Consider the following 16,816-nt stretch of genomic DNA (forward strand, 5'->3'; position numbering starts at 1 on the left):
CCATGTGAACTAGAACTCTCTCCACACTTAAACTCTGTGAGTTTTTAATTAAATCAGAGGAAATTGATCAGAAAGATAATTGGATTTCTAAAGAGTTTCTTGTTTTCCCAGTATTCTTTGCCATACAACTGTGAGAGGAGGCCTTGCTTGCTTGGTCCTCCTTGGTTCAGACCTCCACTCCCCTGAGAGGCTTTAGGGAAGCCACTGAGGAACAGGGGTGGATGTGGACTTTGCATCTTCTTTCCCTCTCAGTCAGGTAATCTAAATCTGAGGTCTTTGTCTTCACTAGATATTGTTATTCCTGGACTCAACAGTTCCACAGATGTACAAGCAAGAATTAATGCTGGTGAGAGCATCCATATCATCCGTGGGACAAAAGGTGAGAGCCTGACCAAGATGCCCATCCTCTACCTTTGGTTCAGTGTGGGACTGGGAAGCAGAAGATACACATATGGCTTGAGCTGGAGGAAGGATAGGCGTTATCCTGTAAAAGTGTCACATGTGGGAGAAGCATGAGAAAAAGACATTTCTAGGTGCTTAGCAGAGTCGGGGTGGGCCCAAAAGAGATTTGTCAGTGACTTAAAAGGAGAGAGTTGGGGTCCCTGTGTTCCCATATTTTATTATTGTTTCTATGGAGAATCTTGAGGTGGGTTTGGATAGATGCTATGTTTTATGTCAGTCTCAGCCTGTTGATAGTGATGCTATCAGCTAGAAGTCCCTCACCACTCACCTAGCAATTGTGACAAGCCCCCACAGACTTTTGCCAGAGCCATTGTCATGGCTGAACTGGCACTTGTGGTTCTTACTGTGATTGCAAGATGTTACCTCAACAGCAGCCATCAGTGAACTTTGAAAAAACAGGGTTAATATTACTCATCACAGATACGGGTCACACAGTGAGGTCTTGGGTAAAGAGAGAGGGAGGGAGAGAAGATCTGGGTCTATGTTAGAGTCCAGGAGTTGGGGTGGTTAGAGGTATGTGGGTTTACTCTTTATTGGTGAATTTAAAACATGAGTGGGAATTAGGGCATGGGAAAGGAAAAGCAGGGTCACTCAAGGTTCAGTTTTCTGGATTATTCTGGCATTTCTAAAAGGGGAACTTCATGGATGGGGACAGCCTGGTTCCTTATCTAGTTGTTCAGCTAGTAGCTGTGTCGTACAGGTGCAATTTGTTTATTTGAGATGGATTACCTTGACCATCAAAAGCTTAATTTCTAGCACTTCTAGCACTTAAACTACACACAGGAAGACCAGAAGTGGAGGGAGGGAGCTGTGGAAGGATTATAAACTGATGTGTATGTTAGTGTGTCATCTTACCCACTTGCTCAGAGTGGGGTGGAGATCGCCAACTAGGAAGTACACTGGGAAGATGAATTAGTACATGTGTGTTGCAAGACATATTTTCAGTGTGGTAGTTAAGATTTATTTATTTATTTTAGAGAGGGGTAGGGGAGGAGCAGAGGGATATGGGGAGAGTCCTAAGCAGACTGCCTGCTGACTGTGGAGCCCAGTGCCAAAACCAAGAGTTGGATGCTTAACCAACTGTACCAACCAAGTGGCCCTTGAGTGTAGTAATTTAAAAAGCCTGCTGCCTCTGGCCTCCTTACAGAGGGAGATGAGATTGCTGGAATGAGAATTCTGGACCATCCGGTCCAGATGTAATTGTCATCTGTAATTGTTAGGATGTAATCTGAGCCTATCATTCATATCATCCTTTACTGTATGAGGCTCCCTGAGGTTCTTTGTTTAGCAAGGAGCCTTTACCCTAGCCTCTTTTGCGTCAAAGTACCTTCAGACTCAGGGAAAAGATGCCATGAAGCACATGACACACAGAGAAGATTATACCCAACCCCCCTACTAGGCTCTTCCTTGCCTAGAGCATGGGTCAGCAAACTATGGCCCATGGGCCCAATCCTGCCTGCTTCCTGTTTCTCTACCTGTGAGCTAAGCATGGTTTATACATTTTTAATTGGTTAAAAAATATTTTGTAGAACCTGAAAATTATATGAAGTTAACATTTCAGTGTCCATAAATAAAGATCTTTGGAGCACAGCTGGCCCCCCACCCCGCCCCTGCCGCCGTTTTCATTATAGTAACAGAGTTGAGTGGTTGTAACACTTGGGCCCACAAGGCAAAAATATTTACTAACCGGCCCTTTAAAAAAATGTTTGTTGACTGCTGACCTGGAGGCAGCCCTGACCTTCCAGGAGATTGATCAAAAGATGGAGAAGGTAGGTTAGTAGTGTCTGTGGGAATAGAAGGCTGGTCTTGAGTTATTCCTACCAAAAGAGAAGAGGGTGTTGAGGCAGTGAGGCTCTTTCCCCTCAGATAAAGAGGAGGACCCTTGCCAGAGTACTTCGCCCAAAACCAAGGCAGCCAACTACTGTCTGTGTCAACAACCCCTTTATTTCCTCCATTGCATTAACCTTTCCTGGTATTTTCTGGCATCATTTTCTGTCTGTCTCCTCCAGATGCTGAGCCCCATGAGACAGGGCCCTTTTCTGTCTTGTGTTCTTCAGTGTCTAGGACAATGCCTCATACATTGTAGTTGTGCTGTGTTTGTGGAATGAATGAATAATATTGGGTCCACAGCTCAGCCACTCCACTTGTCATTTCAGGGTTCTTGAGAGAGGGTGTGAGACCTAATTTTATAGCTGTTTCCCAGCCCATGGTGCCTAGCCCTGGACTTTCCCAGAGTTGGTTGACTGCATGTTGGCTCCTAGCAGTCTTCCTCCTATTTCTTCTAGGGACGTACATCCGCACCAGTGACGGGCGGATCTTTGCTGTCCGGGCAACTGGCAAACCGAAGGTCCCGGAAGATGGTCGGATGGCTGCCTCAGGTAGAGTGGCTTTTACTTTCTGTTGGCCTGCACAGCGCTTTTTTGTTTGGTTTGGTTTGGTTTGTAATTGCTTTATTTTTGTTTGTAATTCCTTTATTTTTTGAATAATGTGTACATGGTTCACAATTCAAAAGATGTAAGAGGGGTAAAGTGAAAGGCATGTTCTCTCCCTGCCTCCAAAACTCCCAGTCATCTAGTGCTCCTTTCTGCCAGTGCTGCTCTCTTACTTTTTTCAGAGATACATCACACACAGGTGTGTGTACACCTGTGTATGTCTGAGTCTCTGTGTTAAATATATATACATAAGTTTTCTCCATTCTTTTTTTTAAAGATTTATTTATTTACTTAAGAGAGAGGGAGCAGGTCAAAGAGTTTGTGTGTGGCACTTTAACAACGTTAGGAGGTCCAACCAGGTTCCCTTCTACAGGAGTGGCTCTCATCTATCCTCCTGTCATATGAGCACTACACTGCTCTTGTTTCCAACTTTTATTACAGCAATTTCCACCTACAGACAAAGAACAGCACCTATGTACCCCGCATCAAGATCCAATGACTGTCACTGTTCTCCTAAACTTTCTTCTGTCTCTCCCTTCCTCTTACTGGAACTGTTCGGAAGTTGAAGATGTCATGTCATTTTACCTTTAAGTGCTTCAGCACGTCTCCTAAGAGTAAGGACATTCTCCTCCTAGCCAAAACATCATTAAACACTAAAATAAAAGTTTATACCATTATCACACTAAAAATACTACCTAGTATCCAGGTCATATCCCAGCTTGTCCCAGTCGTCTTCCAGGGCTGTGGATTTGGTTTTGTTTTTAAACCAGGGTGGACTGCTGTTTAAACTTAATTTTCCTGTTGTCTCCCATCCTGGTCACTGGTTGTCTCTGTCCCTTCTCAGAAGGAGTCCAGCTCATTATAAGAATGACCTATTAGCATTTGATACTCATTATCTCCTAGGATTCGCCTTGGTTGAGTTTCACAGATTGGGGAACTGGGGTGCAGAGTTACACGTCTTATTTCCTAGATCAAAGGATTTCTTTCTTTGTGACTGGGAAAAGTTGACTAGAGGATGTTGTTTGGACATCAGATTCTTTGAATTCAGGGGATCACAGGACAAGGGTTTTTTTGTTTGTTGGTTTTGGTTTTGGTTTTTTTAATGGAATTTTTCCTATACCCTCTTTATCTCCCTGGCCATTCTGGTTCTCAGTTACCTACATTTTATTCCCCAGGTTCCCAGGGGCCTTCTCTCGAGTCCACAAGCAATGGCAGACACAGTGCCTCATCACCCAAAGCCCCCGACCCTGAGGGGCTGGCCAGGCCCGTCTCTCCAGACAGCCCGGAGATCATCAGTGAGCTCCAGCAGTATGCAGATGTGGCTGCCGCCAGGGAATCCCAACAGAGCTCCCCAAGCTCCACTGCTGCCCTGCCTGGCCCCCCGGCCCAACTTGTGGACAGCAGTGCTGTTCCTGGGACAGCTCTTGGGACTGAGCCTCGACCTGGGGGTCATTGCCTCAATAGTTCCCTCTTAGTGACCGGCCAGCCCTGTGGTGACAGGAACCCGGTGTTGGACTTACGGGGCCATAAGCGGAAGTTGGCCACACCACCTGCTGCCCAGGAGTCAGCCCGCCGGCGGTCCAGGAAGGGCCACCTGCCAGCTCCCGTGCAGCCATATGAACACGGGTATCCAGTTTCTGGCGGGTTTGCCATGCCACCCGTCTCCTTAAATCATAACCTCACCGCTCCCTTCACCTCCCAGGCTGGGGAGAACTCCTTGTTTATGGGTAGTACCCCCTCCTACTACCAGCTGTCCAACTTGCTGGCAGATGCCCGCCTGGTGTTTCCAGTGACTACTGACCCTCTGGTGCCAGCAGGCCCTGTCAGTTCCTCTTCCACGGCTACCTCAGTCACTGCCAGCAACCCCACCTTCATGCTCAACCCCTCTGTTCCAGGGATACTACCCAGCTACTCACTCCCATTCTCACAGCCACTCCTGTCCGAGCCGAGGATGTTCGCGCCTTTTCCTTCCCCTGTCTTACCCAGCAACCTTTCACGGGGCATGTCTGTCTACCCAGGCTACATGTCCCCACATGCAGGCTACCCAGCTGGCGGCCTCCTCCGGTCCCAGGTGCCTCCATTTGACTCTCACGAGGTTGCTGAGGTGGGGTTCAGCTCCAATGACGATGAGGATAAGGACGATGATGTGATAGAGGTCACTGGGAAATAGCTGGGGAGCCCCTCTCCACCTCACTTGGGGGTCCCGGCAGGTTGCCCACCAAGCTGAAAGGCAGCAATCTGGGCTTTCTGAGAATAGGGCACTTGGCAGGAGGGAAAAGGAGGAGGACAAAGAAAGGTGGTTGACCACAATGGCAGGGCTCTGTTGCTATTTAACATAAGAGGAGAAAAAAAAAAAAAAAAGCCAACAGAGCAGCAATAGCAGGAAATCAGGGACCCAAAACAGGAATGGAGGGGCAGGGCAACCTGCCTCTCTTCCTGCCTGCCTTGCTTATGCTGTGTGCTTGCTTGCTTGCCTGCCATCTGAGTGTAGAAGCTCACATCCCATTTCTGTCTTTGGGAACATTCTCTCCCAAGAGAGCTGCCTTACTCGGTGACTTAGCTTGGCCTAGAGAGGGGAGGGGAGGGAAGAAGGATAAGTGAAGGAGGGTGGGCAGGGAGAGCAGATTGAGATTTCATGTGAAATGGAGTCCTTTTAGGGACAGGAAAGAAGCAAACCAGGTATGTATGTTTGTGTGTGTATGTGTTTATGTCTATATGTGTATGTAACAGAGCAGGGGTGGAGGTGGGAGGGGAGGGTGGGAGAGATGAAGGGGGAAACTAAAAAATGAATTTATCATTTTTAAAATGGAAATTGGTGTGTGGTGGTTCATGGCAACTATTAGTATGAACATCGTGATGAGCCCAGGAGAAGAGCCATGGAACGCTTAAGTTTCCTTATAGTTGGGCGAGGAGAAGGCCCAGCTAATCCAAGTCCCTGGTCTTTATAGCCACATCTATTTTGGAATTTGGGGGAAATTAGGAGAGAAAATGGGCATTACCAATCTCTGTGTCTTTCCCCAGTGGTTATCTCTGAACAGATCTCCCTTCACAGGGTATGAGATTTGTGTGCAGAGGCTGGGACAGGGATACTGTGGTGTGTGAGCAAGAAGTCATGAAGTTGTGACCAGAATAGACCTTCACAAGGATGGAACTGAGCCCCCACCTGCCTGTCCTTGTGGCCTTGCCTTGCCTTTGCTTCCCTGCTAGAAAGCTCCATGTTAATTTATTTTTTATGGGCAATTATTTATTATTTGGTCTTTCCATGTGTCTTGTTTTTGGGGGGGGGGGCGTGGATTTGGGATGGTAGGAGCTAGGAAGGGCAATCTTAAGATCCCCCAGACCCCATAGGGGTAAATAAATCCCAGGTAGATGGTGAATTGACCAAGGAAAGAGAGTTAGGCTTGACCAAAGTTTACACTAAATGACTCTGTTTTCGGGAAACGGCCTCTCAGGAAGATCAGAGAATCTTGTGACTGGATAGTTAGTGGGGGTGAGACTCATTCCACAGAGATTGAAACTTGGGATCATGGAGTTTGCTTACTGGGAAGTCAGTGACCCCAGATTTGGAGCTGTGTCCTCCTGGGATGACCTTAGAGGCAGGCCCTCTGTACTGAATAGTGAAGCTGTGCATATGTAGGTGACTGCTGGGTTGGAAGAATAGACTATTGATTTCTTACTGGGAAATGTTTGGCCTCCCCAACCTATCAGATGATTATTATGGGATGGGTGTCTGTTATTTCTGTCCTTTTTGAAGGAACACAGGGCAGCCCTTCCTCTATAGGAGCCTTAAGTCTGGCTTTTGTCTGAAAAAATACATCAGTTGTTCTGGGTCTCCTCTTTCTTGTTGCCAGTGGCAGGGGAGGGGGCATCTAGTCTTTAAGCATAAACACTGGCTGTCTTCCTATTGACTCTTTTTTCCCTCCTGTCACCAAGACTTTGCTAGGCAGTTCTTTATAATGAACAAACCTGTCTGGCTTTAGAGTTTTGCCATCTATTCATGGGCCCTTCCTCACTGAGCAGCTGCTGCACCTGCCTCTTACCAACCTCGGAGGCAACTTAGCCAGGTCACCCCTCATAGTAGCTGCTTCTGCAACCCTTCTGACTAGCCCGTTTCCATTGTTGGAGGGCTTTAGCACATTCTGGGGTATTGTCCCCAGAGAAGAGACAAAGAGATGGCTGATGGGGCTGCATGCATGCGTGTGTGTGTGTGCACGCGCATGTGCGCGTTTGTGTGCTATCTGGTTGCACCAAAAGTGGAACTTAACGGAGCTTTCACACTCTGTTTTCATAGGTACCCTATCAGACACTTAACTCTCCTACTCATAGAAGCCTTAGATCTACAATTTAGCTATGCAAATTATTTTAATAATTTTAAAATAGCAGTTCCAACCAGTGCTTTTTCTTCCCGATGCATCCCAAGAATGGATGCTGAAGGGACTCAGTTGGAGTGGGCTCTCAGGTTTGAGACTGGTGTAGTAGGAGTGAGCTAGCCTGGATCTCTGATTTGCAGAGCACACTCAACCTGGGCTACAAATGATAGCCTCTAAGGCCCTGGTATACTAGGATCCCAGAGACTGTGTGTGTGTGTGTGTGTGTGTGTGTGTGTGTTAGGGATGGAGGAGTATGTCTGTGTTCACCTCTAAGAAGTCCTAGCAGTAGGCGCTGAGAATCTGGAAACTGTCAGCAAGGGATTGAAACCAATTACTGGAAGGATGGGCCTTTGAAAGTACCAGGAAATGAATAGGTATTCTGAGAGGCAGTATATATATGTTCTCTACTCACTGATTTCAGGGGCTGGGTCTTGCTTCAGGTCCGAAGAGGCAATAGTTTTGGGAGGCTGAGCTGGCTAGAGAAGGCTTTCTTTAATATGTGCAGCTTATATTGTATAGGGGGTATGGGGTGGGATCATGGGAAATTGAAATGCTACCAGTTTCATGCTTTGGGTTTTTGTTTTTGTTTTTTTAATCTGAAAAACACTTCTGACTTTTCTGCTATCTCTCTATGTATGGTGGTAGGCAAGTGTGCATGCACACCAAACGTGAGCAAGTGTGTGAGGGAAGCAGGAAATGTCTCAGAGCCTAAGAACCATGTTTTACAGCCTCTTTGAGCAGAAACACTTGATGGTGGCTCCCACCTACCATCCAGGCCTGAGTGAGGGAAGGGTGGTGATATTGGGGGTGGGGGGGTAAGGAGGGGTCGGCAGTAGATTAGGCCCCTCAGCGTTTTCTCTCACCATTGTCTTCCATAGGATGTTTTCAAGGGGCTTTCAAGCCCCATCCATCTGGTTTAGCCTAAATCCTCATGCTAGGGAATATAGTACTGCATAATGATTCAGGATTACCATTTGTAATTTCCTTTTCTTAATATTGTTGTGGGTAAAAATTGAGCCAGAGACAAAGTAGCCATTTCAGTAAGAAAGTAAGTGAACCATGTTGGATCAGATCATTGGATATCTACCAAGTCCTCACCCCCTTCAAGTTGTGCTTCTTGAGCATCTCTTTCTGGTCCTTGGAACTCTCTTCCCTAGGAATTAGTGTGTGGTATCTCTCTGTATACTTGTGATTCACAACTAAATATGAAATTCCCGTCTCCAGTGCGTGAAGCAAATTGCTGGGGTAAAGTTTTGCTGATAGGTTGAATAGGCTGATAGGTTGAAACAGTCAACCACACTTTAGCAGTCTGGGTGAGACTATCACTCCCAAAGCTGTCAGCAGAGCAAGGCCCTCTGTCTCAATCAGTTCAAGCCTGGCATTGCTCTGGAACTGAGTCCTCATCCCATGGGGAATGTCTGGGGCGGGGGGGGGGGGGGGTTACATTCCTTATTCCTAGTGTTCCTGGCCATGACCCCCTTCCTCCCACTTCCCAGTTTCCTGTGATTCCTCAGAAAACTGGTCTCCCTTCTGAGCCATGGCCTGTGTACCCAGCTAAGTCATTTTCCCCACAGTAAGCCTCCTCTGAAAGAAGAGCTCTTCCCCTTAATGGACCCCCCAGCAGACTTTCCGGCCCTCCTCTGACTTCTACCCAGGAAATCTGCACCTCGAGGCCTGAGAATGCTGCGCTGTCAGTCACCTGCAGACTCTGTCCCCTTCTACTGACTGTTCTGCCCTGTGTGTTCCGATGTGACCCCTTCATGTCTCTTCTGTGCCACTAGCTTGGCCCTAGGCCTTTTATGAATACCCAAGTCTTAACGATGAACTTCCCAAGCAGGCAGTGTCCAACTTCTTCATTTTTCAGGGACCTGAGTCTGCCCCTTTCCTCTCACAGGTTGGTTGGATATAGTCATCTATTGCATTGGGAAGAGGTAGCCAGGTAGGCTGCAGAGTCTAGTGCAGAGGGCTGAAGGAGATTTGGGTACTCTGTTACCACTACTGGGATGATATTCAGAATAGGGGACCTCATACTGTGACCTGACCCAGGACCCTGCTCTGGAAGAGAGCTCAGCCCAGGTGTGTGTGCACTTGTGTGTGTGTGTGCGTGTGTGCGTGTGCACATGCAAGATAGAGTGTGCACTCATGCACACAGGTGTAAACTGTTATCTGGTTGTGTTACTCAGGGTGGGCTGGGGACTCACGGGAAAAATCCCCCTCAGCCTGCCCAAGACTGGTTTTTTTTTTTCCTGTACCCTCTCCAGAAGGGTCAGGGGAAGAGGGTCCAGGTGGGTTGAGGGGGTCGCAATGGATAACCACTAAGGCCACACTGCTGCCGGGAGGAGTGGGGGGATATGAAATGGCCCCAGGGACCTGGCACCTGGCTTTGGTTTTCCGTCTTCTTTCCTCAGGACGCCCCCTGAGGCCCGGGACCTGCTGCGCCTGGCTTTGAGGAGCATCTGTGGCTGGGTGCTCCAGCTGCTGGTGTGATCATGGGCTTCCCTCCTCTCTCAGCAGGGCAGGTGCTCCTGCCCCAGAGACTGGGCAACTGGCTGTTTCTATGACGTATTTATTTTTACTTGTGTTTCATGTCACTTTTTTAAAAAAGCAAACAGAACAATTGTAAGTCAGTATAACTGCCTATCAGTTTTCTTTATTTCTCTTTTTGTAAAATAAAATTTAAACTCAAGAAGGCAGTGTTTTTTGATCAAGGAATTGAACAGCTGTTTAGCTGGGTGGTGAAAAGGATATAACTTAGAGTATAGTGGGCACTGGGATGACACAGGGTGGGTAGGGTGGGGGAGGGAGGGATGAATAGAGGGCAGACTGCTGACAGGCTTTGTTGCAGTGGGGTTCGCTAGTTTTTTTCTGCCTTTGCTCACCTGAAGAAGACCACATTTCCAGGCTCTAGAGGAAACAATGAAACAGACTCAGAGTGGCCTGAAGCTAGATGGTCCTCAATCATGGCAAGTTCTGCTGGGGCACCCCTAACCAGACTGGGGATTGGGTGCAGCATCAGTGCCTTTCAGCAGGTGGGAGATGGCTGGTAGCAGGATCTGCAGACCATCTTACAATGTGTAGCCCTTCTCCCTTTGTCATCTGAGTTAGTGGGTCTAACCACAGCCTCACAGAGAACCATCCAGGCTTTGGAATATGAGGAGGTAAGGGAAGGTGGGGGTAGTCTACCCTTTGTCTTTCCAAGTTTGGTCCCTGTAAGGCAAGGAGCCCTAGGGAAGCAGTCTCTGGAAGTTTACTGAGTGAGAAAGACACTCTGTGGGGATTTCTTGGACAGAAAAAAGGAGACTAAGGCCAAGTCTGGGCTCATAAGAGAATATATGCTATTGGGGGCTGGGAGTGCACTGCATGTAGGGCAGATGGCTAGGTGAACAGGTCTGCTTACACTTCAAGAGGGATGAGGAACGCCTCTTCTGGCAGCTTGGCTTGGCTGCTGCCTCCTGGTGGCTAGCAGAGGTCTTGCAGAGATCCCTGCCAAGGGTTGGGGAGGGGGACTTATGGCCAGCAGCCTCAGTCATAGGCAGACTCTCCATTCACAGCAAAGGTGGTGAAGCTCCTAAGGCACCCCCTGAATTCTGATGCAGGCCTCTGGGATTCCCAACCAGCCTGACGGGAGTGAGCAGAGAGGACATGAGGAGGAAAGGGCAGTTCCATACATGGTTTCCTGGGAGAAACTCCTCAGATTCTAAGAAAGAGGAAAAATAGCCAGCCAAACACTGTGGGCAGAAACTGTCTTGTCTATGAACCACACAAACTGTCCCTTATCTCATAGGAAATGTTTCCAAGTGTATAGCTTACTTGCCTGGAGCACCTGAAGGGTCTGATCGTGTATTCGATATTCATAAGCAAAAGAACTGCCACGACCCTGCCAACCCAGCCCTGAGTGCCTGTGAGGGGCCAGCCGCTTCTTCTCTTCTGCCAGTGTTTGCCCAGAGAGCTGAGGACAGGCTTGGCCCCATGGGTGAGAGTCATCATTTCCTGCCTGTGGAACTGTGTGAAGTAGTGGGAAAGGAAGCCAGGATTACGAGGGCCTCTGTGTGCCCCCTCTGCACTTTGCTAATGCAGTAGTGGAGTCCACACTAAGACGATTCCCCTTCTAAATACATGTCCTCTGTGTCAGGAGCACCAAGGTAGCTTTTGGCCTAGCTGGTCTTGCAGCCAAGCTCAGGAGCACAGCTGTCCCCGGGCCCTCTCAGGAGGTCAAAGTTAGATCCTTAGGGCTCTAGAAGAGTGCTTTGTAGGTCCTCAGAAATATAAGCTGAAGATTCAACCTATGTTCAAGGGGCTTACACTTGACCGGAAAGTTACCTAATATACCTTAAGCTAGGCAGACGGGCAGACCAGCCTCACCCAAGAGCCTGGAGGGGGGCGGTTCTTGGTGAGCTCCAAGAGGGCGAGGCCTTGGTTTTGTTTACTCAGTATCCCCAGCCTCTGGAACTATCCTTGCAGGGATAAGTAAATGTTGGGTGGATGAATGGGTAGATGAATGACCACTTCTGTGCTCTGGTTGGGGGTGGGGTGGAGTGTTGGAGACATGACCGACATTTAAGCTGTTCCAAAGGTTGGATCCATCCATTCGCTTCTTCCCTGAGTCCAAGTTGGGCGTCGGTTTCCTCGGTTGTAAAAGGGGGACAAGTGGCCCTGCCTTGCTGAGTTCCCAGGTCTCTCGGGAAGCTTCAGTGAGAGAAAGTGGCAGGACGAAGGGTGGTACAGATACATGCCAGGGGCTGATACTGCTGTGCTGAACTTCCCAAGCCTCTTCAAACGCTCCACTCTGGCGAGGGCTTCCTTGGACCCCAGCCTGGCTCTCCGCTGTGGGCCACCAGGTTGACTTGCCTCCCCCTCCCACAGCTGGGACCGGGTAAGTTTGTGAGAGTCAGGAAGGTTCTCAGTGGGATCCGCCCCTGACAGCTGGGGATGTGTGTGTGGCGGGGAGCCACTTGGGCGCCTCTCGTTGCCATAGAGACCGGGCGGGGCAGTCCTCCGCCCTCCGGGTCCCGCGCGCACGCGCCCACGGCCACGGCCACGTCCCGCCGCGAGAGGAGGCGGAGCGAACGTGCGCGGCGGGCGCGCGCAGGCTCCGCGACCTAGCCTGAAGCCGCCTTCGCGGATCGGCGTCCGCGGCGGGCGGCTGCTGAGGTGAGGGCCCGGCCGGAGGAGAGGCGTCCCAACGGGGCGGCCCCACGCTCGGTGAGGGCTGGGAACCTCCGTCCGCCTGGGCGCGACCTCAGGGGCCCCCGAGTCCCCTCCATGACCCCCGCGGCCCAGGCCGCTCTTCGCATCTTGTCTCGCCCGCAGCTGACCCCGACCGGTCCAGGGGCCCGAACGCGACCTTGGACAAGTCTGCCACCCCGGGTCGCCCCTGCTTCGGCCTCCGGTGCAGGGCATGTCCCGAGACAGTGAAGCCCGAGCGGGGGTATGGGGGTGGGGAACTGAGGCAAGAACCGCACTTTAACTCCGCCCCTGCCCCTGGAGGCCGCCCTCGCAGCGGTGGCTACAAACTTTAGCGTCTCATAAGTTAGGGAGGTGTGTGAGGCCCGGTGAGGTTGTTACTGGGAAGAAAGGGGCTGGGTAAATAACCAAGGTGCGGGTAAGCAGGGCTGGAAGCCCAGAGTGGGAGGCGGTGCACCTCGTTCCCGCGCAGGCCCCTCGGAACCCCGGTCCTTCGCTCCCCTCTGGCACCGAAGTTTAAGAGCGCGGCCCACTTCCGCGGCGCAAGTGAGCAGCTCCAGGAAGTCGGCGCGCGACAGAGGACCCAACCTCTCGCCGGAACCCGGCCAGAGACGACCACTCCCCTGACCCTGACCCGAGGAGAAACAGCCCAGAGGGGGACAACCTCCCCGATGTCAGCGGCAGGGGCTGTTTCAGAGCCAGGCGCGGTGGCTGGAACCCTCTAGGAAGAGGGATCTCCAAGGACAGGGGCACGAGCCTGGCCCCAGTAAGAGTTCACGTTATGAGGCCGAGTTTGGCTTCTGATTTCCGTAAGGGGTGTGAGGACGAGGGAGAGGAGCAACCTTGTGAAGAGAGTTAATGTAGTGGCTCTAGTGGGCTTTCCCTGAAAAGGGAACAGTCAAGGCAGGGTGCCCAGCTCAGTGGTGCTTTTCTCTCTGCCCCCAGCACAGGAGCGCTTGGAGCACTTGGGCGGCGCTGGATGCCATGAGTTGCTAAAAGTGAGCCTGTCTTTTCAGGTGAGCTTCCCCAGCCCTTCTGCCCTTTCTCTTGAGTATGGGGAAATTCACTTTGCCCCCGCCTCCCTCCTGTGCAGACCTAAGCTCTGGGGTGCATTTTCCCTCTCTCTTGGGTAGTGTGGGAGGTGGGAACTAAGTTGCCTTGAGGAGAAATGGGGAGTGACGTACCTGAGAGGGCAGGTCAAAGTGAGGGATGGTCACTCTTGAGGCAATGGGGAGACCTACCTGCTGAGTGAGAGCTTCCAGCTGAGAGCCTTGGGTTCAGAGATGTCCCAGCATGGATTAGATGCTTGAACTTTCTGGAAACCCTGTCACCAGGAAGGAGAAGATAGAAATGGGACCTGGAGTCAGACTACTTGGGTTCCCATTGCCTGCATTTTGGTCTAGGGCTCTATTTAGTACCTGTGTCATCTTGAGCAAGTCTCTTAACCTCCTGATTCATACCTACCTTGTCTCGAGAATTAGTAAAGTAGCTGTGTTTCAACATTTAGATAGTGCCTGGCCTATAGTAAGTACTTGGTAAAAGATTTATCATCATCACCACCAAAGAAAACAGGAATGAAACTAACTGGAGGCAAGATGAGTAGGACAGCGAATGCATCAAAAAAAAAAAAAAAAAAAAAAAAAAAGGACAGCTGTGAGGCAGTTGGGTAAGAAGACTAGAGTGATATACCTCAATTTTATGATATCAGAGATGTAGAAGTTTAGTTTGCCTCTTTGTGAGGCTAACACTGTGTGTACATTGACTCCAAAGACAATTTTTCAGTAAAAATTTTGACACCCAAAACCCGTAGGGAACAAATTATTCCATAGAGCTAAGTTTCCCATAGGGCTGAAATGTTGACCTTCAGTTCTCAAATCTTTTAAATTTTACATGTTAATTTTAAGATTATTTATTTATTTATTTGACAGAGATGACAAGTAGGCAGAGAGAGAGGGGGGAGCAGGCTTCCTGCTGAGCACAGATCCAGATGCGGGGCTCCATCCCAGGACTCTGGGATCATGACCTGAGCCGAAAGCAGAGGCTTTAACCACTGAGCCACCCAGGTGCCCCTACATGTTAATTTTAAATACTCGGGGTGAGACTGTTCCTCCAATGGGTCACATGTTTCCCTTCCTCTTTAAACAGTGTTCTCTGTGCTGATTCCCCCACCCCGGGTGACTCAGGTCAAGCCCTCTGTATAAGAGGGTTAGGCTTGTGGCCCCATGCTTCATGTAGGGCTGAACAGTCTGCCTTGAGTGGCTCACACACCAGCTCTGTTGTGTTTCTGGGTCTCTCTTAGCTTCTCTGCCTTTTTTTTTATTCCCTCCTTGAAATAGTGTCTTTTACATACAGAAAGGAGGAATGAGGAAAGGCCAGTGGGGAGGAGGAACAATTGTCAGATAAATGACATGAACACAAAAAGGAAAAAAAAAGACCCCATCACACCACCCCAGGATGCCTTTCTGTGAATAACTTGGTAGAGGAGGGGGGTGACAAGATCAAAACCACAAAGAATAATTCTGAACACCTGGAGATGCTGGTGGAGAGAAGGAACAGCGCAGCAAGTGGACCCAGCTGTGACTCCCCCCAGGCCAGCACCCCCTTCCCCATGGGATGAACTGCTTGGGCTAGGGAGTAATTGTTCTCCTTGATGTGTTTCCATTTCTAGCAAACTTTTCTTCCTCCTCGTAGTTTCTAACCTATGGGCTGGCAAAGTGGGATGTAGCTTGTTAGCACCAATGGTTCAAGTCTGGGAAGCACAGTGTCAGACTTTGTTCTGGCTGCTCAGGGTGATTTGATCTGATCTTTCCTTGGTTCTAGTTGGGTGAGGTTGCTGGATAGCAAAATTTCGAGGGCCAGATGTGCTTAGCAAAGGAAAGTTTCCTGTGAGAATCTCTTCCTGTGACACATTTTCCCCCTGGGGTTTTTTTTCCTTACGTATTCCCTATTCGTTAATAAGTGATCGTACCCTGGCACTCGCCCATGGCAGTGGTCCATGAGGCTTGGGGAGGCCAAGAAGGCAGTGTGGCAGTGTGTGGGAAGGAAGAGGTAATGTAGGGAAAAGCCAGGCTGGCTGATGTCTTGCCCATCTTGGGGGAGGTTGGTCAGGGCTGGGAGTATGTCCCTGGCTGACTCACTCCTGTGCTTCTCTATGACTCAGTTTCTCCAGGTGTGACCAAGGCTGCCAGCTCTCAGGCAGAGCTGTTCTAAGAGCCTCAACAATTGTGATTAAGAAATAAAGAGGCTTGTGGCTACAGTCATCCTTTGTAGCTCTCTTCTAGGTCACTCTGTGTGTAAACACCCTGGCCCCTCCCCCTCCTGGGTCAGAGCACCCAACACAACAGCTGAGATTGGGCCAGAAGTGGCTGGCGGGCAAGTGGGCACATTGGTCAGAGCAGGCTACCAGCCTTCTCTCCCTCCTGTCTCCTTTGCAGCTGTCTTGGGGCACAGTGTCGGGGGCACAGAGCCATGTCTGACCTGCTCCTCCTGGGCCTGATTGGGGGCCTGACTCTGCTGCTGCTGCTGACACTGCTGGCCTTTGCCGGGTACTCAGGGCTGCTGGCCAGGGTGGCGGTGAGTGCCGGCTCACCCCCCATCCGCAATGTCACTGTGGCCTACAAGTTCCACATGGGGCCCTACAGCGAGACTGGGCGGCTTTTCACCGAGAGCTGCAGTGTCTCCCCCAAGCTCCGCTCCATCGCCGTCTACTACGACAACCCCCACATGGTAAGGAGCCTCCCGTGCCCTGGCTGGGGTTCTGCCCCATGGATGGACATGGGGCAGGGGTGCTGTAGCTTCCAGGGAAGGGGTGGGAAAATATGTGAGCTGGTCCTACACACTACCTCCTCTCTCAGCTTGAAGCTCCTTCCAGATTTAACCTGGATTCCTGCTCCAGGCATCCTTTCTCCTTGTCCAGGTCTGGTTCTCAGCTCATGGCTACCCATGGACTTCTGACTGCATGGGGCCATACTACTGCGTGTCCCTAGTTTGTGCCGGGGCTTTGGTCCCCTGCCTCTTCTTGCTGTGCCTCCCTCTTTCATCCCCATTTGAGACCAGTGCTGTAAGGCCAGGCTGCTCAGATTCTACCCTTTCTTTGGAGTCATACATTATTGTTTCTGTGCCTTCCCTCTTTCAGCTTTCCTGCTGTGGCTACAACTCCTCAAGGGTTGAGACAGCAGGCCCTGGGCATGGGGCTTAGAATCCTACCTCTTCAGTCATTCTGGTGGCCCCTGCCTCAGTGATATGGTATTTCTTTGGATGTTAAGCTGCCTGGTTTGGAGAGAAATGGCCCCTCCCCCTTAGGCTTAAGTGGGAGTCAAGAGCACTGGAGCCTAAATGGGGTGGGGGGGGGGCAAGTGGAGCCAGGTG

At 50.3% G+C, this 16,816-nt stretch overlaps 2 protein-coding genes across 13 annotated transcripts in view; both read left to right on the forward strand.

Annotated features, from left to right (window-relative positions):
* The window catches only part of RAD54L2 (RAD54 like 2), a 111,382-nt gene extending 103,164 nt beyond the window's left edge, over positions 1-8,218 (forward strand). For 4 of the 5 annotated variants that reach the window (XM_045990952.1, XM_045990955.1, XM_045990953.1 and 1 more), the window contains 3 exons: positions 290-379; positions 2,748-2,840; positions 4,070-8,218. In XM_045990952.1, the coding sequence (XP_045846908.1) occupies positions 290-379; positions 2,748-2,840; positions 4,070-5,064 (1,178 nt within the window). In that variant the 3' untranslated portion in view covers positions 5,065-8,218. The remainder of the gene's footprint in view (positions 1-289; positions 380-2,747; positions 2,841-4,069) is intronic. The other variant, XM_045990956.1, reaches the window with a different exon arrangement.
* A 3,982-nt stretch (positions 8,219-12,200) lies between these two features.
* TEX264 (testis expressed 264, ER-phagy receptor) overlaps positions 12,201-16,816 on the forward strand; it is a 30,394-nt gene continuing 25,778 nt past the window's right edge. Inside the window, exons 1-3 of one of the 8 annotated variants that reach the window (XM_045991832.1) lie at positions 12,208-12,466; positions 13,394-13,464; positions 15,883-16,174. In XM_045991832.1, the coding sequence (XP_045847788.1) occupies positions 15,917-16,174 (258 nt within the window). In that variant the 5' untranslated portion in view covers positions 12,208-12,466; positions 13,394-13,464; positions 15,883-15,916. Of the gene's footprint in view, positions 12,803-13,183; positions 13,215-13,393; positions 13,465-15,882; positions 16,175-16,816 lie in introns of those variants that run through there. The other 7 variants (XM_045991836.1, XM_045991834.1, XM_045991838.1 and 4 more) reach the window with 7 other exon arrangements.

The sequence above is a fragment of the Meles meles genome, chromosome 20 (genome assembly GCF_922984935.1).
Source record: "Meles meles chromosome 20, mMelMel3.1 paternal haplotype, whole genome shotgun sequence".
Classification (NCBI taxonomy): Eukaryota; Metazoa; Chordata; class Mammalia; order Carnivora; family Mustelidae; genus Meles; species Meles meles.